This window comes from Haematobia irritans, chromosome 4 (genome assembly GCF_050003625.1).
Source record: "Haematobia irritans isolate KBUSLIRL chromosome 4, ASM5000362v1, whole genome shotgun sequence".
Taxonomy (NCBI): domain Eukaryota; kingdom Metazoa; phylum Arthropoda; class Insecta; order Diptera; family Muscidae; genus Haematobia; species Haematobia irritans.
This window is the reverse complement of record NC_134400.1, coordinates 148,073,770-148,094,188: the sequence shown is the minus strand read 5'-3', so window position 1 is coordinate 148,094,188 and position 20,419 is coordinate 148,073,770. Positions and strand designations below refer to the sequence as shown.

The 20,419-nt window shown below is 36.6% G+C and overlaps 1 protein-coding gene across 1 annotated transcript in view; it reads right to left on the bottom strand.

Moving 5' to 3' along the window:
• The window catches only part of Dscam2 (Down syndrome cell adhesion molecule 2), a 210,552-nt gene that overhangs the window by 136,460 nt on the left and 53,673 nt on the right, over positions 1-20,419 (bottom strand). The window contains exons 5-6 of the mRNA XM_075307282.1: positions 17,857-18,305; positions 17,562-17,706 (exon numbers count right to left, since the gene is read on the bottom strand). Coding sequence (XP_075163397.1) covers positions 17,562-17,706; positions 17,857-18,305 — 594 coding nt within the window. The remainder of the gene's footprint in view (positions 1-17,561; positions 17,707-17,856; positions 18,306-20,419) is intronic.

The window sequence follows — 20,419 nt, the reverse complement described above, 5'->3', positions numbered from 1 at the left end:
GAAATTTATCATTGTTTTACAACCAAAGAAACTTTCCATTAAAAGTACGAAATATTTCGTTCTTTTTACGAAGAAAAATTCATTCTAATTTTTCGTAGTTTGTAAGAAACCATCTCGTACATTTTATGAAAAAGTTTCATACTTTTATGAAACAATTTCGTTCTTTTTATAAAATTGTTTCGTACTTTTTACGAACATTTTTCATACTTTTTATGAAATTGTTACGAACTTTTAATGAATTTCGTACTTTCTATAAAAAACTTTTGTATTTATGTGAAAAATATTCGAACTTTTAGAAAAAAATTATTGTCCAAAGTAGAGCATTGCATCGGTCATGTATTTTTGTGTTCGAGAACATCTCGAAGCCCAACAAGTAAGGTAGAGATTTGTAGTCGTTCCCGTTTGGACCGATGTTTGTAAGTTCGAATACAACCATAACTCGTTCTCGTTTGTGTTGTATGAAACGGTCAATCAAACAACTTCAGTCTTCGGGATCAAACACAACGAGTCAAATTGTTTTCGAAAACAAAGTGAAGGAATCGAGGATTTCGAATCTTTTTTTGCCCTCACGTAGTAACAATAACAACAACTTTTATATGTATTGTACGTTTGTTTAGTTGTAAGTTGATGGAAAGGCGCTTGTGTATGAAGTAAAAAAAAATAACATAAAGTGGACAAAACCTTCTGCATTTCTATGTAAAAAGGTATCAACAGCAAAACTAAATATTGCTCTAGTTTTTAGGAGAAACATTTGGGATGATATTTTTGGGCATTATAGTAAGTAATCGTTAAAAATCCAATTCACTTTTTCGTATCAAAAATAAGGGGCATTCGTATTTAAGGGAAATAAAATATTTTTCCTTTTTCTATAGAAATAAAATTTTGACAAAATTTTCCATAGAAATAAAATGTCGACAAAATTTTCTATTGAAATAAAATTTTCACAAAATTTTTTGTAGAAATAAAATGTTGATAAAATTTTCTAGAGAAATAAAATTTTGACCAAATTTTCTATAGAAATAAATTTTTTGATAAAATTTTCTATAGAAATAAAATTTTGATTAAATTTTCTATAGAAATACAATTTTGATTAAATTTTTTATAGAAATACGATGTTGACAAAATTTTCTATAGAAATAACATTTTGACAATGTTTTCTATAAAAATAAAATTGTTGTAGATTATTTTTGGCTCGAGTGGCAACCATGATTATGAACCGATAAGGACCAATTTTTGTGTGATTGGGAATCGCCTATATATAACAATCAGTAACAATCTTTACTGATGTTGCGGCCAATAGACACGCTTTAATAATCGACGATAAACTATGCATGGCAGAATTAACATTAGCTCTAAACAAGGTTAAAGGGAACACCCCTGGTCATGACAGGATATCATACCCAATGTTACGACATATGTCAAACTCTAGCAAATCGAAATTACTTGAGCTATATAACCTCATTCTTGATACCGGCTGTATACCTTTCTCATGGAAATCTGCAGTGATAATTGCGTTGCCAAAGCCTAATAAAAGCAAAACTGATTTTTCTGGATACAGGCTAATTTCCTTGCTACCATGTATGTCAAAAATCTTAGAACGTATTATCGCAAGCCGCCTATCTTGGTTTTTGAACACCAGAAAATTAATAGCAACAAACCAAGTAGCATTCAAACATAATCAAGGTTGCAAGGATCTTCTTGTTCACATTGATTATCAAGTAACAAAAACACTTTCTACTAAAAACCATGCGTCGATATTGGCAATTGATTTTGAAAAAGCCTTTGACCGAATTGGAGCCCATATCATTCTAAACACCCTTCGCTCATGGGGCGTCGGATACAAACTCCTTAATTTCATCAAGGCATTCCTAACCGATCGTAATTTTCGGGTTCGAATAAATAATTTCTACTCTATTAATTACCGATTAGATAATGGTATACCGCAAGGTTCCTCACTTTCGGTTGTTCTTTTTCAAATAGCATTCAACCAAATTAGTAACGTCATTCCCAAGCACAGGAATATACATCATTGTCTTTATGCAGATGACCTTTATATTCTTAGTACCAGCAAAGATAACGAAAACACTAACGTAATGTTTTCTAATATTATCACCGACCTGTTTGAATGGTGCAATATATCAGGAGCCAAAATATCTCCCAGCAAATCATCAATACTACAATACAATACAATAATTTTTCCACAAGTCAATCATCTGAGAATATTGGGGATAGTTTTCGAAGGTAACTACAGGTGGAAGAAACATATTTTGGAACTAAAAAAAATCTCACACAAAGGTCCAATGTAATAAAACATCTTGCCGGTAAAACCTCCATCCACATTAACACACTGATATACTTAGTAAAAACTCTTGTTCTTAGTAAAATCGATTATGGGCTTTTCCTTTTCGAAAGTAGTTCAAAAACTAACATGAAACATATCAGTGCTATTTATAATGCTACCATTCGTGCCTGTATCTACGCTTATCGCACAACTCCCACAAAAATGTTGTATATAGAAAGTGGTCTTCCTACACTTGAAGATCGTTTTATCTCTGCAAAAAATAGACTGCTACCTAAAATCTTGTTCCTGAACAGTAGTTTGACAGATAACGACGTCTCCAAAGTCTTAGCTGCTAAGCGGATACCTAAAGTCCCATCAGTCATATATGACTGTCTTCACAAAAATCCTTTAAACTTTAAAGAAAAGGTACAGAAATACCAATGCAAATATCCGGTTTGGATATATCCACAACAGAGCTGCAATTTGTCTCTCTCACGCTTTGTAAAGTCCATTACTACAAATGTAGTATATTCCCAAAATTTCAATGCATTTACTTCTCAACACTCCGATTGGAAGCTTTTATACACGGATGCGTCAAAGTATGATGATAACATCGCTTATGCAGTCGTTGACAATACCGGCAAAGTATTGGGGACAGAATTAATTAACAACATTTCGTCTATTTTCACAGCTGAAGCTGCTGGCATCATTCGCGCCATAAACCTTGCAGTTCAAACAAAAATGAAAACGATAATTTGTTCGGACAGCCTTTCCGTATTAAAGGCTGTGGTAAACATTTCAAACTGTAAATGGAATTCAGTCAATACAATAAGAGACAAATTAACGGAACACAGTAAAAAATTATTCTGTTCTGGTTACCCGGTCATGTAGGTATACCTGGCAATGTTTATGCTGACTCAGCTGCAAAGGAGGCTTGTTTAGCACCGTTAACAACTAACCCATTACTGGAAAGATTAGATCTAAAAAATTGCCTGATATCAAAACTTAAAGATCAACAGAACATAGCTAGAACAAACTACAAACACACTCATTACAGCCTTATTAACCCCAATTATGTCACTCCTCTCTATCCAACCAATATTGAAAAGCACAAGATACGGATTTTCTCACGCCTTCGGATGGGTCACACAATTGCAACCCATCAACATCTTCTAAATGAAAATGCTAACCATTTGTGCCCAAAATGTGGTCTAATTTACTCTGTTATACATATAATCGAAACCTGCAACTCTATTGCACATTACCACAAAGCAATTCTTAATAACAAAGGAATGGACCTTCTCAGCAACCCTTGCGAAGAAAACATCAATTTAATATTCAAATTCATATCACAGTTAAACATTAAGATATAGATCTATTACACTATTGTTAAATTTATACAACTGTATAGCTGATGGCCTTAGCAGCCAATGCTACTTTTCCCTTTTCTTTTTTATCATACATTTACTGTATGATTAAAATAAACAATAAATAAATAAAATGTTATTTCTATAGAAAATTTTGTCAAAATTTTATTTCTATAGAAAATTTAGTCAAAATTTTATTTCTATAGAAGTTACCGCAACTCAAGTAATTCGATTGTGGATGACAGTCTTCAGTAGAAGTTTCTACGCAATCCATGGTGGAGGGTACATAAGCTTCGGCCTGGCCGAACTTACGGCCGTATATACTTGTTTTGTTTCAAATTGATTAAAAACATTGCATTTTTGAAAATATTTTAGTTCGAACCTTTCAGACAAGCGTAAGAATCCATTAAAAATTATGAAAATTATTTATTTGAAAAAATATCACAGAATTTTTTTAATTTATATCCAAAACATTGAATTCGGAACACACCTAAAGAAGTGATGCAAATTAAGTGCATCGGCTGTTGAAATGGAGGACTTCCGTCCTATGACAAGCCCATTTTAAATTCATCGCTTCTACGTCAATATTGCACCACTTCCAGATCCAAAAAGAACATTTTCATTACTTTTTTGGCGACACTTTTTTGCTGGGTTCTGGCTCTCTACGTATCGTACAAAAAGTCCATATTGATTCGTAATTATTTGTAGTCTTACCTATACATAACTTTTTTGTCTAATATATACCACGTATGGAGTAACTCACAATTTACAAAACGATGTTAAGAAGTTTTAAAATACCACAACCCAATTAATTCGATTGTGGATGACAGTCTTTCGTAGAAGTTTCTACGCAATCCATGGTGGAGGGTACATAAGATTCGGTCTGGTCGAACTTACGGCCGTATATACTTGTTTCAACTTTAAACGATTTAAATTTCCTAATTCAAACTCGGCATCCAGTAGAAATGTTTTAAGTAAAAAGCGTCTTTAATATAAAATCGTCAAAGACATCTCCTATTTTTGTAGCTTCTTTCATTTTTATAGAAATTCATCGAATTTCTATAATACTCAAGAAATGGAGCAGACTTTTTTTTTAATTTTTTAAATTTTACTTCCCATTTCTCGAGTAGCTATTATTTAGTATAATTCCATCTGAAGAACTTCATCTGCAAGGTTTTTCAACTTTATTCATTATCTGGTCTACTTCATGAATAAATCCAACTTCCGTAGGTACTTAAAACGAATCGTTTTAGTTTTTTAGTTTAGGGTGAATAGTTCACATAAAATTAACTAAGTGAAAAAAATTCTCTGTTTGTTAAGAATTTTAATTCAATGGGTTCTTTGATACAAAAACGATGAAGAGAGCAATTCTTTGGGATAATTGAAGTTTATTAGTTATTCGTAAATATGGATAATGTGGAAAAACTCTGCAAAAAGAAAAATATTCCTTGCTTAGATGAAATAATTATAGACTACAACAACCTACAACAAACTGACTGCAATAGTAATGTTAATAATGCCTTTGATCTAAACACAAATAAAACCATATTTCAATGTAGGTTCCGATAAGTTATTTGCTGATTTGCTACACATCCCTTATTGCAATAAATTATTAAATAAATAAATACTAAATTCTTGTAATGTAAACGATTGGTCCTGGAAAAGATAGGAGATTTTCGCTCCAAATTGGAGATTTCTTTTTTGTTGGTGCACTGAATAAGATACTGTCGTGAGGCCAATTTATTACATGCCCTTAAAATACGAATCCGTATTTTGTTTAGCATAGAATTTCTCTACTAAAAAGGGTTTTACTTTGTCCAAAATCGATTAAGATTAAGACTCAAAAAAAATTCGTCATTGATCATTGAGCAAAACAAAGCAAACAAGCGCTACAAAATAGGACATGTATTTCAATACTTTATTTTAAAGTTACTTGAGTCTGAATTTTGGAAATTTAAGTTTTCATTTACACGTTTTTAAAGGACTTTAATAGCACATGAAGAAACAAGTAAGTAAAGTCTAAATTCGGGTGGGGCCGACTATATTATAACCTTCAACCCTATGTAGGCCAAAATTTGTGTTACCATCTCAACTACTTCACATTTGCTGGAAGCTATATAAAGGAGACAATTTTTTTACTTCTAAAAAATCTCTAGAATTGAAATTTAAATCGGCTAACGCTATCCAGTTAATTGGAGGAAACTTCCATTAAAATTGGGTCTAAAATGTGTGACAGTCTACCATATTTCCCCAACTCTGGTGTACGTATATATGGGAGCTATATATAATATGAACGGAGTTTGACTAAATGTGACATGTAAAGGGTGATACGGTCAAAATTTGGTCAAGGGAAAACGCGTGTAAATCGGTGAAATCGTTTATTTAAAAAATCAAATTAAATTTCTTTTTCAAGTTCAATTAGTATAAAATTCAGGAAAAATATTCAGTTAGGCTTTCGCTTTTCCAAATCCGAATTGCCGGGCCTCACGCTTGACACCTGCCATCAGATTTTGTACAGCCACCTTGTCCACATTCTTCGCCGCAGAAAGCCAGTTTGCCTTGAACTGCTGCTCGTCCTTAGCAGATTTTATACCCTCCACCATAGAATGGGGGGTATATTAACGTTGTCATTCCGTTTGTAATACATAGAAATATTGCTCTAAGGCCCCATAAAGTATATATATTCTGGGTCGTGGTGAAATTCTGAGTCGATCTGAGCATGTCCGTCCGTCCGTCCGTCTGTTGAAATCACGCTAACTTCCGAACGAAACAAGCTATCGACTTGAAACTTGGCACAAGTAGTTGTCATTGATGTAGGTCGGATGGTATTGCAAATGGGCCATATCGGTCCACCTTTACGTATAGCCCCCATATAAACGGACCCCCAAATTTGGCTTGCAGACCCTCTAAGAGAAGCAAATTTCATCCGATCCGGCTGAAATTTGGTACATGGTGTTAGTATATGGTCTCTAATGACCATGCAAAAATTGATCCACATCGGTGCATAATTATATATAGCTCCATATAAACCGATCGCAAGATTTGACCTCCGGAGCCTCTTGGAAGACCAAAATTCATCTGATTCAGTTGATATTTGGTACGTGGTGTTAATATATGGCCTCAAACACCCATGCAAAAATTGGTCGCAATCGGTCCATAATTATGTATAGCCCCCATATAAACCGATCCCCAGATTTGACCTCCGGAGCCCCTTGGAAGAGCAAAACTCATCGGATTCGATTGAAATTTGGTACGTGATGTTTCTATATGGTATCCAACAACCCTGCATGAATTGGTTCATATCAATCCATAATTATATATAGCCCCCATATAAACCGATCCCAGATTTGACCTCCGGTGCCTCGTGGAGAAGCAAAATTCATCCGATCTGGTTGAAATTTGGTACGTGATGTTTCTATATGGTATCCAACAACCCTGCATGAATTGGTTCATATCAGTCCATAATTATATATATCCCCCATATAAACCGATCCCGAGATTGGTTTTTGGTCCATATCAAGTTCATAATTGTATATATAGCCCCCATATAAGCGACCCCCATATTTCAATTCTGGCTCCCTACGTACCGTGCAAAAGTCCATATCGATTCGTAATTATTTGTAGACTTACATACCTTTTTGTCTAATATATACCACGTGTGGACTAACTCACAATTTAGAAAACGATTTAAGATACCACAACCCAAGTAATTCGATTGTGTATAACAGTCTTTCGTAGAAGTTTCTACGCAATCCATGGTGGAGGGTACATAAGACTCGGCCTGGCCGATCTTACGGCCGTTTATACTTGTTTTGGTCTTCTTTAGGTTCCGCTTGACAATAGCCCAGTATTTCTCAATTTGGCGGAGCTCTGGCGTGTTGGGAGGGTTTTTGTCCTTGGGAACCACCTGCACGTTGTTGGCGGCGTACCACTCCATGGCCTTTTCACCGTAATGGCAAGATGCCAAATCCGGCCAAAACAGTACGGAACAACCGTGTTTCTTCAGGAAAGGCTGCAGACGTTTATTCAAACACTCTTTCACGTAAATTTCTTGGTTGACAGTCCCGGAAGCTATGAAAATGCTGCTTTTCATGCCACAGGTACAGATGGCTTGCCAAACCTGATATTTCTTTGCGAACTTTGACAGTTTTATGTGCTTGAAAATATCTGCTACCTTTCCCCTTCCTTTTGCCGTATAAAACTCCTGTCCCGGAAGCTGCTTGTAGTCGGCTTTGACGTAGGATTCGTCGTCCATTACCACGCAGTCAAACTTCGTCAGCATCGTCGTGTACAGCCTCCGGGATCGCGCTTTGGCCGTCGTATTTTGTTTATCATCGCGATTTGGAGTCACTACCTTCTTGTAAGTCGATAGTCCGGCTCGTTTTTTCGCTCGATGCACGGTTGTAGACGATACACCCAGCTTATTTGCGGCATCTCGGAGAGAGAGGTTAGTGTTTCGCTTGAAACTACCGGCAACTCTCTTTGTCGTCTCAGCGGCTTCCGGTTTTCGATTTCCCCCCGATCCAGACTTCCTGGCTGTCGACAAACGTTCCCCAAACGCATTTTTAACGGTTGATTTGGCAACTTTTAGCGATTTTGCCAGCTTTGCGTGCGAATAGCTCGGATTTTCGCGATGCGCGAGCAAAATTTTGATACGCTGCTCTTCTTGCTTGGACGGCATTTTGACAACTGAAGAGTGAATTCCAAAATCAAAATAGGAGCAACATTCTACACACACACACCTTCAAAATGAGGGGTGTTCAGGATTTTTAAATGCAAAATTGAAAGAAATACGTCAAGTTTATTTTGACCAAATTTTGACCGTATCACCCTTTAAGATTCGGCCCGGCCGATTTTATTACAGTATATACTTGTTAAATTTGGATTTATTACCTACACTAATTGAGCGAATTTGTCCTTTTTAATAATGTTACTAACAACTAACTCTGTATGTGCAAAATCAACTATAGCTCCTAATATCAGACATTTTTTTTGTTTGTTTGTTGCATTAGACATAGGTTTACAAAATTATTTAGACATAGGTTTACAAAATTATATGAATAAAACAAGTAGTGAAAACCAAAGTGATTAAATACATAAATTTGAATTTATAATGGAAATTAAAAATTAAAATTAAAAAAAAATAAATAAATAAATAAAATTTGATTATAAACAAATTTAATATTTAGAAATAAAACAAATGGAAAATTTAAAGAAGTTACGTTATGTTCTGTTATAATGTGCGGTAGAAATCAAAAAGTCTGCTCTTGAAATTCTCTGCGTTGCTTATTATTTGTAAATCATGGGGAAGAGCATTCCAGAGACGCACAGAATTAATAAAGAAATGCCACTCAGAAACCAGTGGTGAGTTTCGTATCGGTACCAATCTATTCCCTCGATTAGATCTTACAAATCACAGTCTCTCATAAAGATATGGTGGTTGTCGCGTATATATAATCCTATGTAGGAACAATATAGTACGGCAAGATAAAAATTTGTCGAATGGCATACCATATAAACGATTAAGATATGGAGAAACGTGTTGAAACCGACGAAGATTATAGACATATCTGATAATGTTATTGTAAACAATATCCAATTTCCGCTTGCTCTCAGCATCGCATCTGGCAAAGAGTTCCCAACCATATAGCAAACCTGGTATTAGAACACTCTTCGCTAAGAGTGTACGTATATTAAGAGGAGTAAGATGTTGTGTATACCACAGAGTCCTTAATTTGCTATATGTTTGCCCTATCACCGTATTAATATGATTCGTCCAGGTCAACGAACTATTCAAAGTAATCCCAAGGCTCTTCGCAGAATCCACAATACCAATTTTCTGCCCGTTGAGTACAACATCAGAGCATAGTCGAATGTTAGAACCACGTCTGCGTAAGAGTAAGCATTTCGATTTCGCCGGATTCAGAAATAGACAATTCGCCGTCGCCCAACCCTGAATGATGGCCAAATTATTATTGAGTCTCTCCAAATTCTCCTTAAGTGTCCCCAAATCACTACTTAGGTAAATTTGGACATCGTCTGCATACATGTGGATATTACATTCAGGTAGAAAACGATGAAGATCATTTATGTATAATGAAAACAGCAATGGACCAATAACGGATGCTTGCGGCACTCCCTTGCAGCAACGAAGTACATTGGAGATACTTGCATCACTATGAACAGACTGTGTCCGACCATTTAGATACGAGAGCAATAGACGGACAGAGCTAGAAGAAAAGCCATAAATATTCCCTAGTTTGTAGCACAAAAGTGAGTGATCAACCGTATCAAACGCCTTTGAATGATCCAAGAGTACCAAAAAACTAAGTTTCCCATCGTCTAGTTCTCTTCTCAAATTCTCACAAATGTCAGTTAAAGCAGTGATGCAACCATGACCTGGACGAAACCCCGATTGTATCTTCGAAATCAAGGAAAAATCAGATAAATACCTTGACATCTGTTTGTACATCACCTTCTCAAAGACCTTCGAAAGAAAAGGTAAAATCGCGATAGGTCGATATTCTGTGCCCGTTTTGGAAAGTGGAATTATCTTTGCATGCTTCCATGCACTAGGAAATTCAGATGTTGTCAGTATCGCATTAAAAATGTGCGTTACATACGGAACAATGCATGGCAGAAGTATTCTAAGTAGCCTGGGATCCATATCAGACATTTCTGTTCAGATTGTGATAAACCTCCCATAAACATGTACCTCTTAATGTTCTTAAATATGGAAATGCGGTTTATCTCCCAAACCTATACCAATGACAACACATCACTCTGTTTGAAAAATGTCGATGTGTTTGTGTGAAAATGATTAAAATGGATGTATGTTTTATTTTTAATCATTACAGCGCCATAAATGGCATCGGTCCTACTTGCGAAAAAGTACACAAAAGAGAATACAAAAGAAAGGAAAAAAACACAACACTTACATTACAGTTAGTAATCACCTCAGTGTTTTTCTGTATCTCCCGGTCTCTGGAGTATGTGTGTTTGACAGGATTTACGGGACGATTCTTCTATCCCATACCGAACTAAATACAACACCAAGGCACATTAAGTCGAGTTTGTTGGTAATGAAGAAAACAAACAAACCTACAAATAAACGTCTGCTTTTGTATTGTAATTAAAAATCCTTCGCAAACAAACAAACAACAAATGAAACAAAAAAATTACAATTAAAATGAATGGCAATGCTAAAAAATAGTCAAAGGAACGAAAGCTACCCACTACAGTTTTAAATGTTCACATAATTTTTAAAAGTAGCAATCTCTTAAAATAATAAAACCTTTTCATTCCATACCATTTAAAGATCTGTTTAATATAATGGGGGCGTACAACATTCTCAATTATGAGTTTGTTTTGACCTGAGCGTTGTAGTAATGGAAAGTATCACTATGAACCTAATACGAAAGCTCAATTTTAAGACACAAAATGTATTCTCTATTAAGAGTAAGCATCCTTAAACACATACACTGATGTGGTAGCCGTTGACCGTTGAATTGGGCTCATCGGTTTAATATGGTACAGAGAACTTGAGATTGTATGCTCATCTTCGAACTTGACCAGCGAGTAGACCAGACCAGACAAGCAAACTTTGTTCATTGCAAATTTTAGGACACGAAATTTACACAATATTAAGGAAATATTTCATAAAAGTAACGAAATTTTATTCAATGGAAAGATTTAATTATTTGCTTCAAAAATAGTAGAAATTTACACAATATTAAGGACATATTTCATAAAAGTAACGAAATTTTATTCAATAGAGAGATTTAATTATTTGCTTCAAAAATAGTTTTCATTAGATATAGGACGCGAATATAAAATATTTGCGTCCCTCCGTTCAGGTCGTATGTCCATGAACTAGGTTAGGTTAGGTGGCAGCCCGATTCAGATTCAGGCTCACTTAGACTATTTAGTCCATTGTGATACCACATTAACTAAAAGTACCTATTACATATGGGCGCTTATATTTTAACCGCTGAACCTTCTCGATTATTTTCTTCTGTTGAACCAACCAGATTGTTCCAAAAACATAAGCAGGCTACTTAAGTTAACGTTTTCCAGGTCCGCCAGTAATCTGAAGCTATATGTCCCTAAAATTTGCTTACGCCTTACATAAAATGCAGGACACTCACACAAGGGTTGTTTTATTAATTCCTTTTCCTCCACGTCATGACAGCTTATACAATAGTCATTATACTTCGCACCAATAGTTTTTGCAAAATCGCCTATCAGGCAGCGACCCGTTATAGCAGATATCAGGAGTGATATCTGGCGTCTCGAGAACACTAGCATATCTAGTGTGCGGTTTAAGTTTAAATGGGGCCATATTTGCTTGGTATCGTTACAACCCTTGCAATTCTCCCATCGAATATTTGCCATCATGACAGCCTTCTCACGCAGGTAGCCAGAGGCATACCAACAGATTCTAGTTCCCCTGGAATATGTGAGGTAGTTCCTAGCCCTGCTAGCTCATCTGCTTCGTAGTTCCCCGGTATGTTCCTATGGCCAGGCACCCATATTAGGTGAATATTGTGCTGCTCAGCCATCTCATTGAGAGATTTCCGGCAGTCGATGGCCGTTTTCGAGTTGAGGAACACAGAGTCCAAGGATTTTATTGAAGGTTGACTGTCTGAGTATATATTAATGCCAATATTGCTTGGAGCATTACTTCTCAGCCAATTCACCACTTCTGCCTGAAAAACACTACAGTGATCAGGTAATCCTTTCGCTATTCGAAGTTCCAGATCTTTAGAGGTCCATGTCTATGAACTAAGGGACATTTTCCTTAATCTAAAGAAACACATATTTGAGTTAAATATATCTTCTTTGATATTTTGAATCTTTAAATTTAAGATAAAACAAGTATATACGGCCGTAAGTTCGGCCCACCGAGTCTTATGTACCCTGCACCATGGATTGCGTAGAAACTTCTACGAAAGACTGTCATCCACAATCGAATTACTTGGGTTTTGGTATCATAAAACTTCTTAAAATCGTTTTCTAAATTGTTAGTTAGTCCATACGTGGTATATATTAGACAAAAAAGGTATGTATAGGTAAGTCTACAAATAATTACGAATCGATATGGACTTTTCGCACGGTACGTAGAGAGCCAGAATTGAAATATAGGGGTCGCTTATATGGGGGCTATATACAATTATGAACTTGATATGGACCAATTTTTGTGTGATTGGGGATCGATTTATCTGAGGGCTATATATAACTATAGACCGATATGCACCTAGTTAAGCATAGTTTTTAACGGCCATATACTAGCACAATATACCAAATTTCAACTAACTCGGATGAAATTTGCTCCTCCTAGAGGCTCCAAAACCAAATCTCGGGATCGGTGTGTATGGGGCTATATATGATTATGGAAAATATCATATACTACCACTGAAATATCATATACTACCACCACGTACCAAATTTCAACTGAATCAGATGAATTTTGGTCTTCCAAGAGGCTCCGGAGGTCAAATCAGGCGATCGGTTTATATGGAGGCTATATATAATTATGGACTGATATGAACCAATTCCTGCATGGTTATTGGACACCATATACTTACATCACGTAGCAAATTTCAACAGAATCGGATGAATTTTGATCTTCCAAGGGGCTCCGGAGGTCAAATCTGGGGATCGGTTTATATGGGGGCCATATATAATTATGAACCGATTTCGACCAATTTTTGCATGGATGTTTGAGGCCATGTATTAACGCCGCGTACAAAATTTCAACTGAATCAGATGAATTTTGGTCTTCCAAGAGGCTCCGGAGGTCAAAACTGGTGATCGGTTTATATAGGGGCTATATATAATTATGGACCGATGTGGGCCCATTTCTCACGGTTATTATAGATCATATGCTGACATCATGTACCAAATTTCAGCCGGATCGGATGAAATTTGCTTCTCTTAGAGGCTCCGCAAACCAAATCTGGAGATCGGTTTATATGGGGGCTATACGTATAAGTGGACCGATATGGCCCAGTTGCAACACCATCCGACCTACATCAATATTAACTAGTTTTACCAAGTTTCAAGTCGATAGCTTGTCTTGTTCGGTAGTTTGCGTGAATTCAACAGACTGACGGACGGACATGCTTAGATCGATTCAGAATTTCACCACGACCCAGAATATATATATATATATATATATATATATATATATATATATATACTAGCGTAACCCGGCCCGCTTCGCTGCGCCTTCCGAAGCGTATTTCGAGAAATATTTTGCGTTAACTTAGTCAACTATATCCTTCGTGCTGAAAACAAATTTGTTTATAGGTACAAATACGGCGGGAGAGGGTGTACCTTCTTCTATATTTCTTGTGAATTTTAAGTGTGGTTTGTCAAGGAAAGGTATCCTTCTCCTCAACATATCTGAAAATTAAGCACTATATTATAATAACATACAAAGAATTACTGTTTCCCATCCAATAAATCGGAAAAAGCAAAAATAGTAAAAAATTTTACCACATTAACATTTGCTAAAATGTTGGAAAATAATGCAACCTCTACGTTGGCTGCCAATTTCATGTAAATTTAAGTTCTTTACTAAAAAGAAGTCTGGCAGAAGCCTGTACAAAAATTATAAAATTATGTACCGAGTTCCCATTTACGGACAACCCTCTACTTTCAATTTAAGAAAAAAAAAACGGACAAAAGGGAACCCTCTCCCCACCTTCGCTCCACTCCGACCTGATATCGGACTATCACGTACCCTATATTAATTTAACAACTACTCAATGGTCCCTACAAATTCTATCGAAGTAAATCGACAAAGTTTATTTCAATTTTCCCCTTCCCCAACCAGATATCGAAAAATCATTAATCACGTCCTCCCACGTTCCCTGTAAATTTCAAGTAGATCGGCGATGTTTAAATTTTGCTCTATTGTTTTAAAGAGACGGCACTTTCCCCGATACAATATCGACAAACACCTTAGTGAATAGCACCCCTAACCATCCCTGAAAATTCTTGAAACTTTCCTTCAAGTGTGGGGCAAGGAAGGTTGCCTCTTCGTTTATAACCTTCCCCCACTGCATATGTAAATTTCAAGAAAACTTAAGAATTGTTGTTTTTTTTTTGCAGTTTTAGAGGAGGACCCCCTCCCCGACTAAATATCGAAAAGTGATGTAGCGTATCTTTTGTAAACGTCCCAGAAAATGTCAAGCAAATTATAAGCCTAAAAGGGCGGCCTCTCTTCCGTCCAAATATCACAAAATCAGGTATCAACTATTAATATCGTAACCTCTCCCCAGTCCTCTGTAAATTTCAAGTAACTCGGTAAAAGCTTAATTGTTTCTCTGTATGTACTTAAGAGAAGCGGATGTCTCCCTATGCCCTTTTATTTTTATTAAAAAATTAAGAACCTGATATAAAATTCATAACCCATTTTTTCCGTAAAATTTCAGTCGGGGGAATTTAGTTTTGTTTGTACTTTCAAAAAAAATCGGTCAAAGGGGTGGTCCCCCTCCCCGACCAAATATCGAAAAATAATGTAACGGATTTTTGTCTAGAAGCCAACCCCAACATTCAATGAAAATTTCAAGCAAAACGCATAATTTTGTTCCAAGTTTCAAAAAGTAGGGCAAGGAGGAGGTCCCCCTCCCCATCCACATATGAAATCATCGGGTACCCCATATTAATTCCATAACCTCACCACATGTTCTCTGTAAATCTCAGATAATTTAGAGAATTTTAGTTTTTTTACTGTACTTTAAAAAAAGTCGAACAAAGGGGAGGCCCCCCTCCGCCACCAAATATCGAAATATAAAGTAGCGGATCTTTGTCTAGATGCCAACCCCAATCTTAAATGAAAATTTTAAGCAAATCGGTCAACTTTGGTCCAATTTTCAAAAAGTCCGACGGAGGGGAGGTCCCCCTCCACGACCAGGTGTCAAAAAATTAGGTACCCTAATTTCACCACATGAACGCCCTCTACGATCTCTAAAAGTTTCAAGTAAATCGGTTCAGCCGTTTCGGAGCCAACTCGGAACATACAAACAAACAAATAAACAAACATAGATTGAATTTTATATATATAGATATATACTTTATGGGGTGTTAGAGCAATATTTCGATGTGTTACAAATGGAATGTCAAAGTTAATATACCCCCATCCTATGGTGGAGGGTATAAAAAAGTCCAGAAGATGGCCCATATTGGTTCACTTTTATGTATAGCCCCCATACAAACGGACCTCAAGATTTGGCTTGAGGAGCCTCTTACAGCAGCATATTTCATCCGATCCGGCTGAAATTTGGTACATGGTGCTAATATATAGGCTCTAACAATCATGCAAAATTGGTCTACATCGGTCCATTATTATATAAAGCCCCCATATAAACCGATCTCCAGATTTGGCTTACAGAGCCTCTAATTTCATCCGATGCGGCTGAAAATTGGTACATGTTTTTGGTATATCGTCTCTAACAACCATGCAAAAATTGGTCCAAATCGGTCCATAATTATATATAGTCCCCATATAAACCGATCCCCAAATTTGGCTTGCGGAGCCTCTTGGAGGAGCAAAATTCATCCGATTCGGTTGAAATTTTTACATTGTGCTAGTATATGGCCGCTAGCAACCTTGCCAAAATTGGTCCATATCGGTCTATAGTTTTATATAGCCACCAGATAACCCTATACCTAATCACACAAAAATTGGTCCATATCGGTTCGTAATTATGTATAGCCCCCTTATAAAGCGACCCCCATATTTCAATTCGGCTCTCTAATTACCGCTCAAAACTTCATATCCGTTGGTAATTATTTATATACTTCTCTAAGTGGTTTCACTGCAATGTGGAACGCCGTTCGGACTCGGCTATAAAAAGGAGGTCCCTTGTCATTGAGCTTAACATGGACTCGGGCTCAGTGATAAGAGAGAAGTTCACCAATGTGGTATCACAATGGGCTGAATAGTCTGAGTGAGCCTTATACATCGGGCTGCCACCTAACCTAACCTAGTTTGTTGGATTACAAAACAACAAGTCTGAGTTCGATTCCTCCTGGCGTCATAGAGATTTTCAAAGTACAAATTATACTATATATATGTAAACAGAGAGAGAGAGAGAGAAAGGGGTAGAAAAAGGCCGAGAATAAGAGAGAATAAAATCTATAAATATATATGAGAGCAGCAACTCACTCGTTCTTTTTGAGTCTATTTATGGTAAAGCTATTATTTTTGGAGAGCTGGTATGCTTGCCACGAAGTACTTATTTTTTGACTGCTGGTATGCGTGCACCGAAGTACTTTCCTCAAATATGTTATAACATAACAGTTTTTATCATTAGGTTTATTTCGGTAGTGAAAGGGTTAAATTTATCTCCAAAACACTGAATTCGGTCACACCTTAAGGAGTGATACAAATTCAGTGCAACGGCTGTTGAATTGGTGGACATCCGTTCTATTCCATTTGCACAGTCAGGTTTTTGTAGAAAATTGTACGATTTTATATTCTTAAATATTTCTTTTGCTAAATAATAATGTAAGTATTTGTGTTCTTTTTTTTTTTCAATACTATATTTTATTGAAATAAATGTTGCCCGGTTTTTGACCTTTCTACGGTGTCTCTATTATTTTACTCATGATTGTAATTGAGCATTTTCATTTTTATCCAGCGAATACATTCAAAAATTATAAAAATACGGCCATCAATGTAGGCACAAACTAGTGTTGAATTCGTACAAATATTTGTGTAAATTCAAATAAAATAAAAAAACAAACGAAAATCTTTCATTTCAATGGCTTTGTTTTTCTTTCCCATTTGGGGTCCTTCTTTTTTTTTTTTTTTTTTTTTTGTTGCCACACAGTCTTTTGTTTTACAATGTGCATTTGGTGGAGCTACAGACTCAACCACAACTCACTAAAAGTTCAATTACCTTCCGTTTGATGGCAATGGAAATCCGTCCAATGTCCATGAAATTTGTGGCGTTGGATTTCCGGCTGCTGAGCATTTCAAACTTACTGCAGGGCCGGGTTGTAATGTTTGCTCGATGAAACTGTACAAGAGAACGGGTGGGGCATCTGGAAAAACAGGAAAACAGAGAAAGCACAACAGGACAAATAAATAAAGGGTAAACTATGACTATGAATACAGCGGCGAATACATGGCATGAATTGAAAATGCTGGATAAATAAAAAAATGTGTGTACGCTAAATTAATGGCGAGATTACCTCCTAATTGCAATTCGGCAGTAGCTTGGAAAGTATCGCCTTCGGGACGCCGCACAACACATTGATACATGCCTCGATTTTCGCGACCCACACGTGGCACAATTAATGTGTCCTCAATACGTCCTGACGATGGCAATTGGCGGCCATCTTTATACCATAGAATATTCTGCATGCCCACTGGACTGCCATTGCTGGTCACAAGGCAGCGAAACTCTGCCGTCCCACCCATATGGACACTAAGAACATTGGGCTGTATCTCAACCTGTATGGGAGTGGCTACTGAAAGTCTTAGTTCAGCACTGGCTTCGCCGCCCACATTGCTGGCCGTACACTTGTAGACACCCGAATCTTCACCCGTCACAGCTTCAATGGCTAAAATAGGTCCCAGTAAACGTATACGAGGACCACTTAAAACTGGTAATGGCCCAGGGCCATTGTGAGTATACCAACTGAAAAGAACAAAAAAAAAAAGAGAAAAGTGATGAAATAAGTAAAAATTAAATAATATTGGTAATAAATATTATTGACTGGAATATATATATTATTAACATTTTGTCCATTAAATCTTAAATGCATAAGAATACCGATTCCTGCGAAAAAAAAAAAATAATATGCAAAATGTTAAAAAAAGTACATCTGCATAAATTAACAAAAATGTATGTTTTTTAGTTAAAACACGTAAGGAAAGTCTAAAGTCAGGCGGGGCCGACTATATTATACCCTTCACCACTTTGTAGATCTAAATTTTCGATACCATATCACATCCGTCAAATGTGTTGGATGCTATATATAAAGGATTGTCCCAAATACATACATTTAAATATCACTCGATTTGGACAGAATTTTATAGACTTTTACAAAATCTATAGACTCAAAATTTAAGTTGGCTAATGCACTAGGGTGGAACACAATTTTAGTAAAAAACAAGTAAGTAAAGTCTAAAGTCGGGCGGGCCGACTATATTATACCCTTCACCACCTTGTAGACCAACATATTAGTCCATATCGGGCGAAAGATATATATGGAAGCTATATCTAAATCTGAATCGATTTTAACCAAATTTGCCACACATAGCAACAATGCTAAATCTACTCCCTGTGCAAAATTTCAACCAAATTGGCTTTTAGGACCATATTAGTCCATATCGGGCGAAATATATATAGGGGAGCTATATCTAAATCTGAACCGATTTCAATCAAATTTTGCACACTTGACTATACTACTAATTGTACTCCTAGTGCGAAATTTCAACCACATTCGGCCACAAATCTGGCTTCTGGGGCCATATAAGTCCATATCGGGTGAAAGATATAAATGGGAGCTATATCTAAATCTGAACCGATTTCAATCAAATTTTGCACACTTGACTATACGACTAAGTGTTATGTTTGTACAAAATTTCAAGCAAATCGGTATAAAACTCTGGCTGCTGGGTCCATAATAGTGCATATCGGGCGAAAGATATATATGGGAGCTATATCTAAATGTGAACCAATTTCTTCAAGCGTGGTTAAATGAGCACGGAGGACGGTGAACGCAGTGGACGCCCGAAAGAGGTGGTTACCGACGAAAACATCAAAAAAATCCACAAAATGATTTTTAATGACCGTAAAATGAAGTTGATCGAGATAGCAGAGGCCTTAAAGATATCAAAGAAACGTGTTGGTCATATCATTCATCAATATTTGGATATGCGGAAGCTGTGTGCAAAATGAGTTCCGCGCGAGCTCACATTTGACCAAAAACAACAACGTGTTGATGATTCTGAGCGGTGTTTGCAGCTGTTAACTCGTAATACACCCGAGTTTTTTCGTCTATATGTGACGAAGGATGAAACATGGCTCCATCACTACACTCCTGAGTCCAATCGACAGTGGGCTGAGTGGACAGCGACCGGTAACCGTCTCCGAAGCGTGGAAAGACTCAAAAGTCCGCTGGCAAAGTAATGGCTTCTGTTTTTTTGGTATGCGCATGGAATAATTTTACCAAGTATCTTGAGAAGGCAAAAACCATCAACAGTGACTATTATATGGCATTATTAGAGTGCTTGAAGGTCGAAATCGCGGTAAAACGGCCCTATATGAAGAAAAAAAAAGTGTTGTTCCACCAAGACAACGCACCGTGCCCCAAGTCATTGAGAACGATGGCAAAAATGCATGAACTGGGCTTCGAATTGCTTCCCCACCCACCGTATTCTCCAGATCTGGCCCCCAGCGACTTTTTCTTGTTCTCTGACCTCAAAAGGATGCTCGCAGGGAAAAAAATTGGCTGCAATGAAGAGGCAAAACCGAAGGAGTACTATCAAAATGGTATCAAAAATTGGAAGGTCGTTATAATCGTTGTATCGCTCTTGAAGAGAACTATGTTGAATAATAAAAACGAATTTTGACAAAAAAAATATGTTTTTCTGTGTTCGACCGGGGACTTATCAGTCAACCTCTTATTTTATGGGGTAGGTACATCTTTTGGCAGATCAAAGTTATCAAAGATCAAAGTTAGCGCATACTATAGAACATTAGAGTAAGCCAAATTTGAGTAAGATCGGTTGACAAAAAAGGGTTGT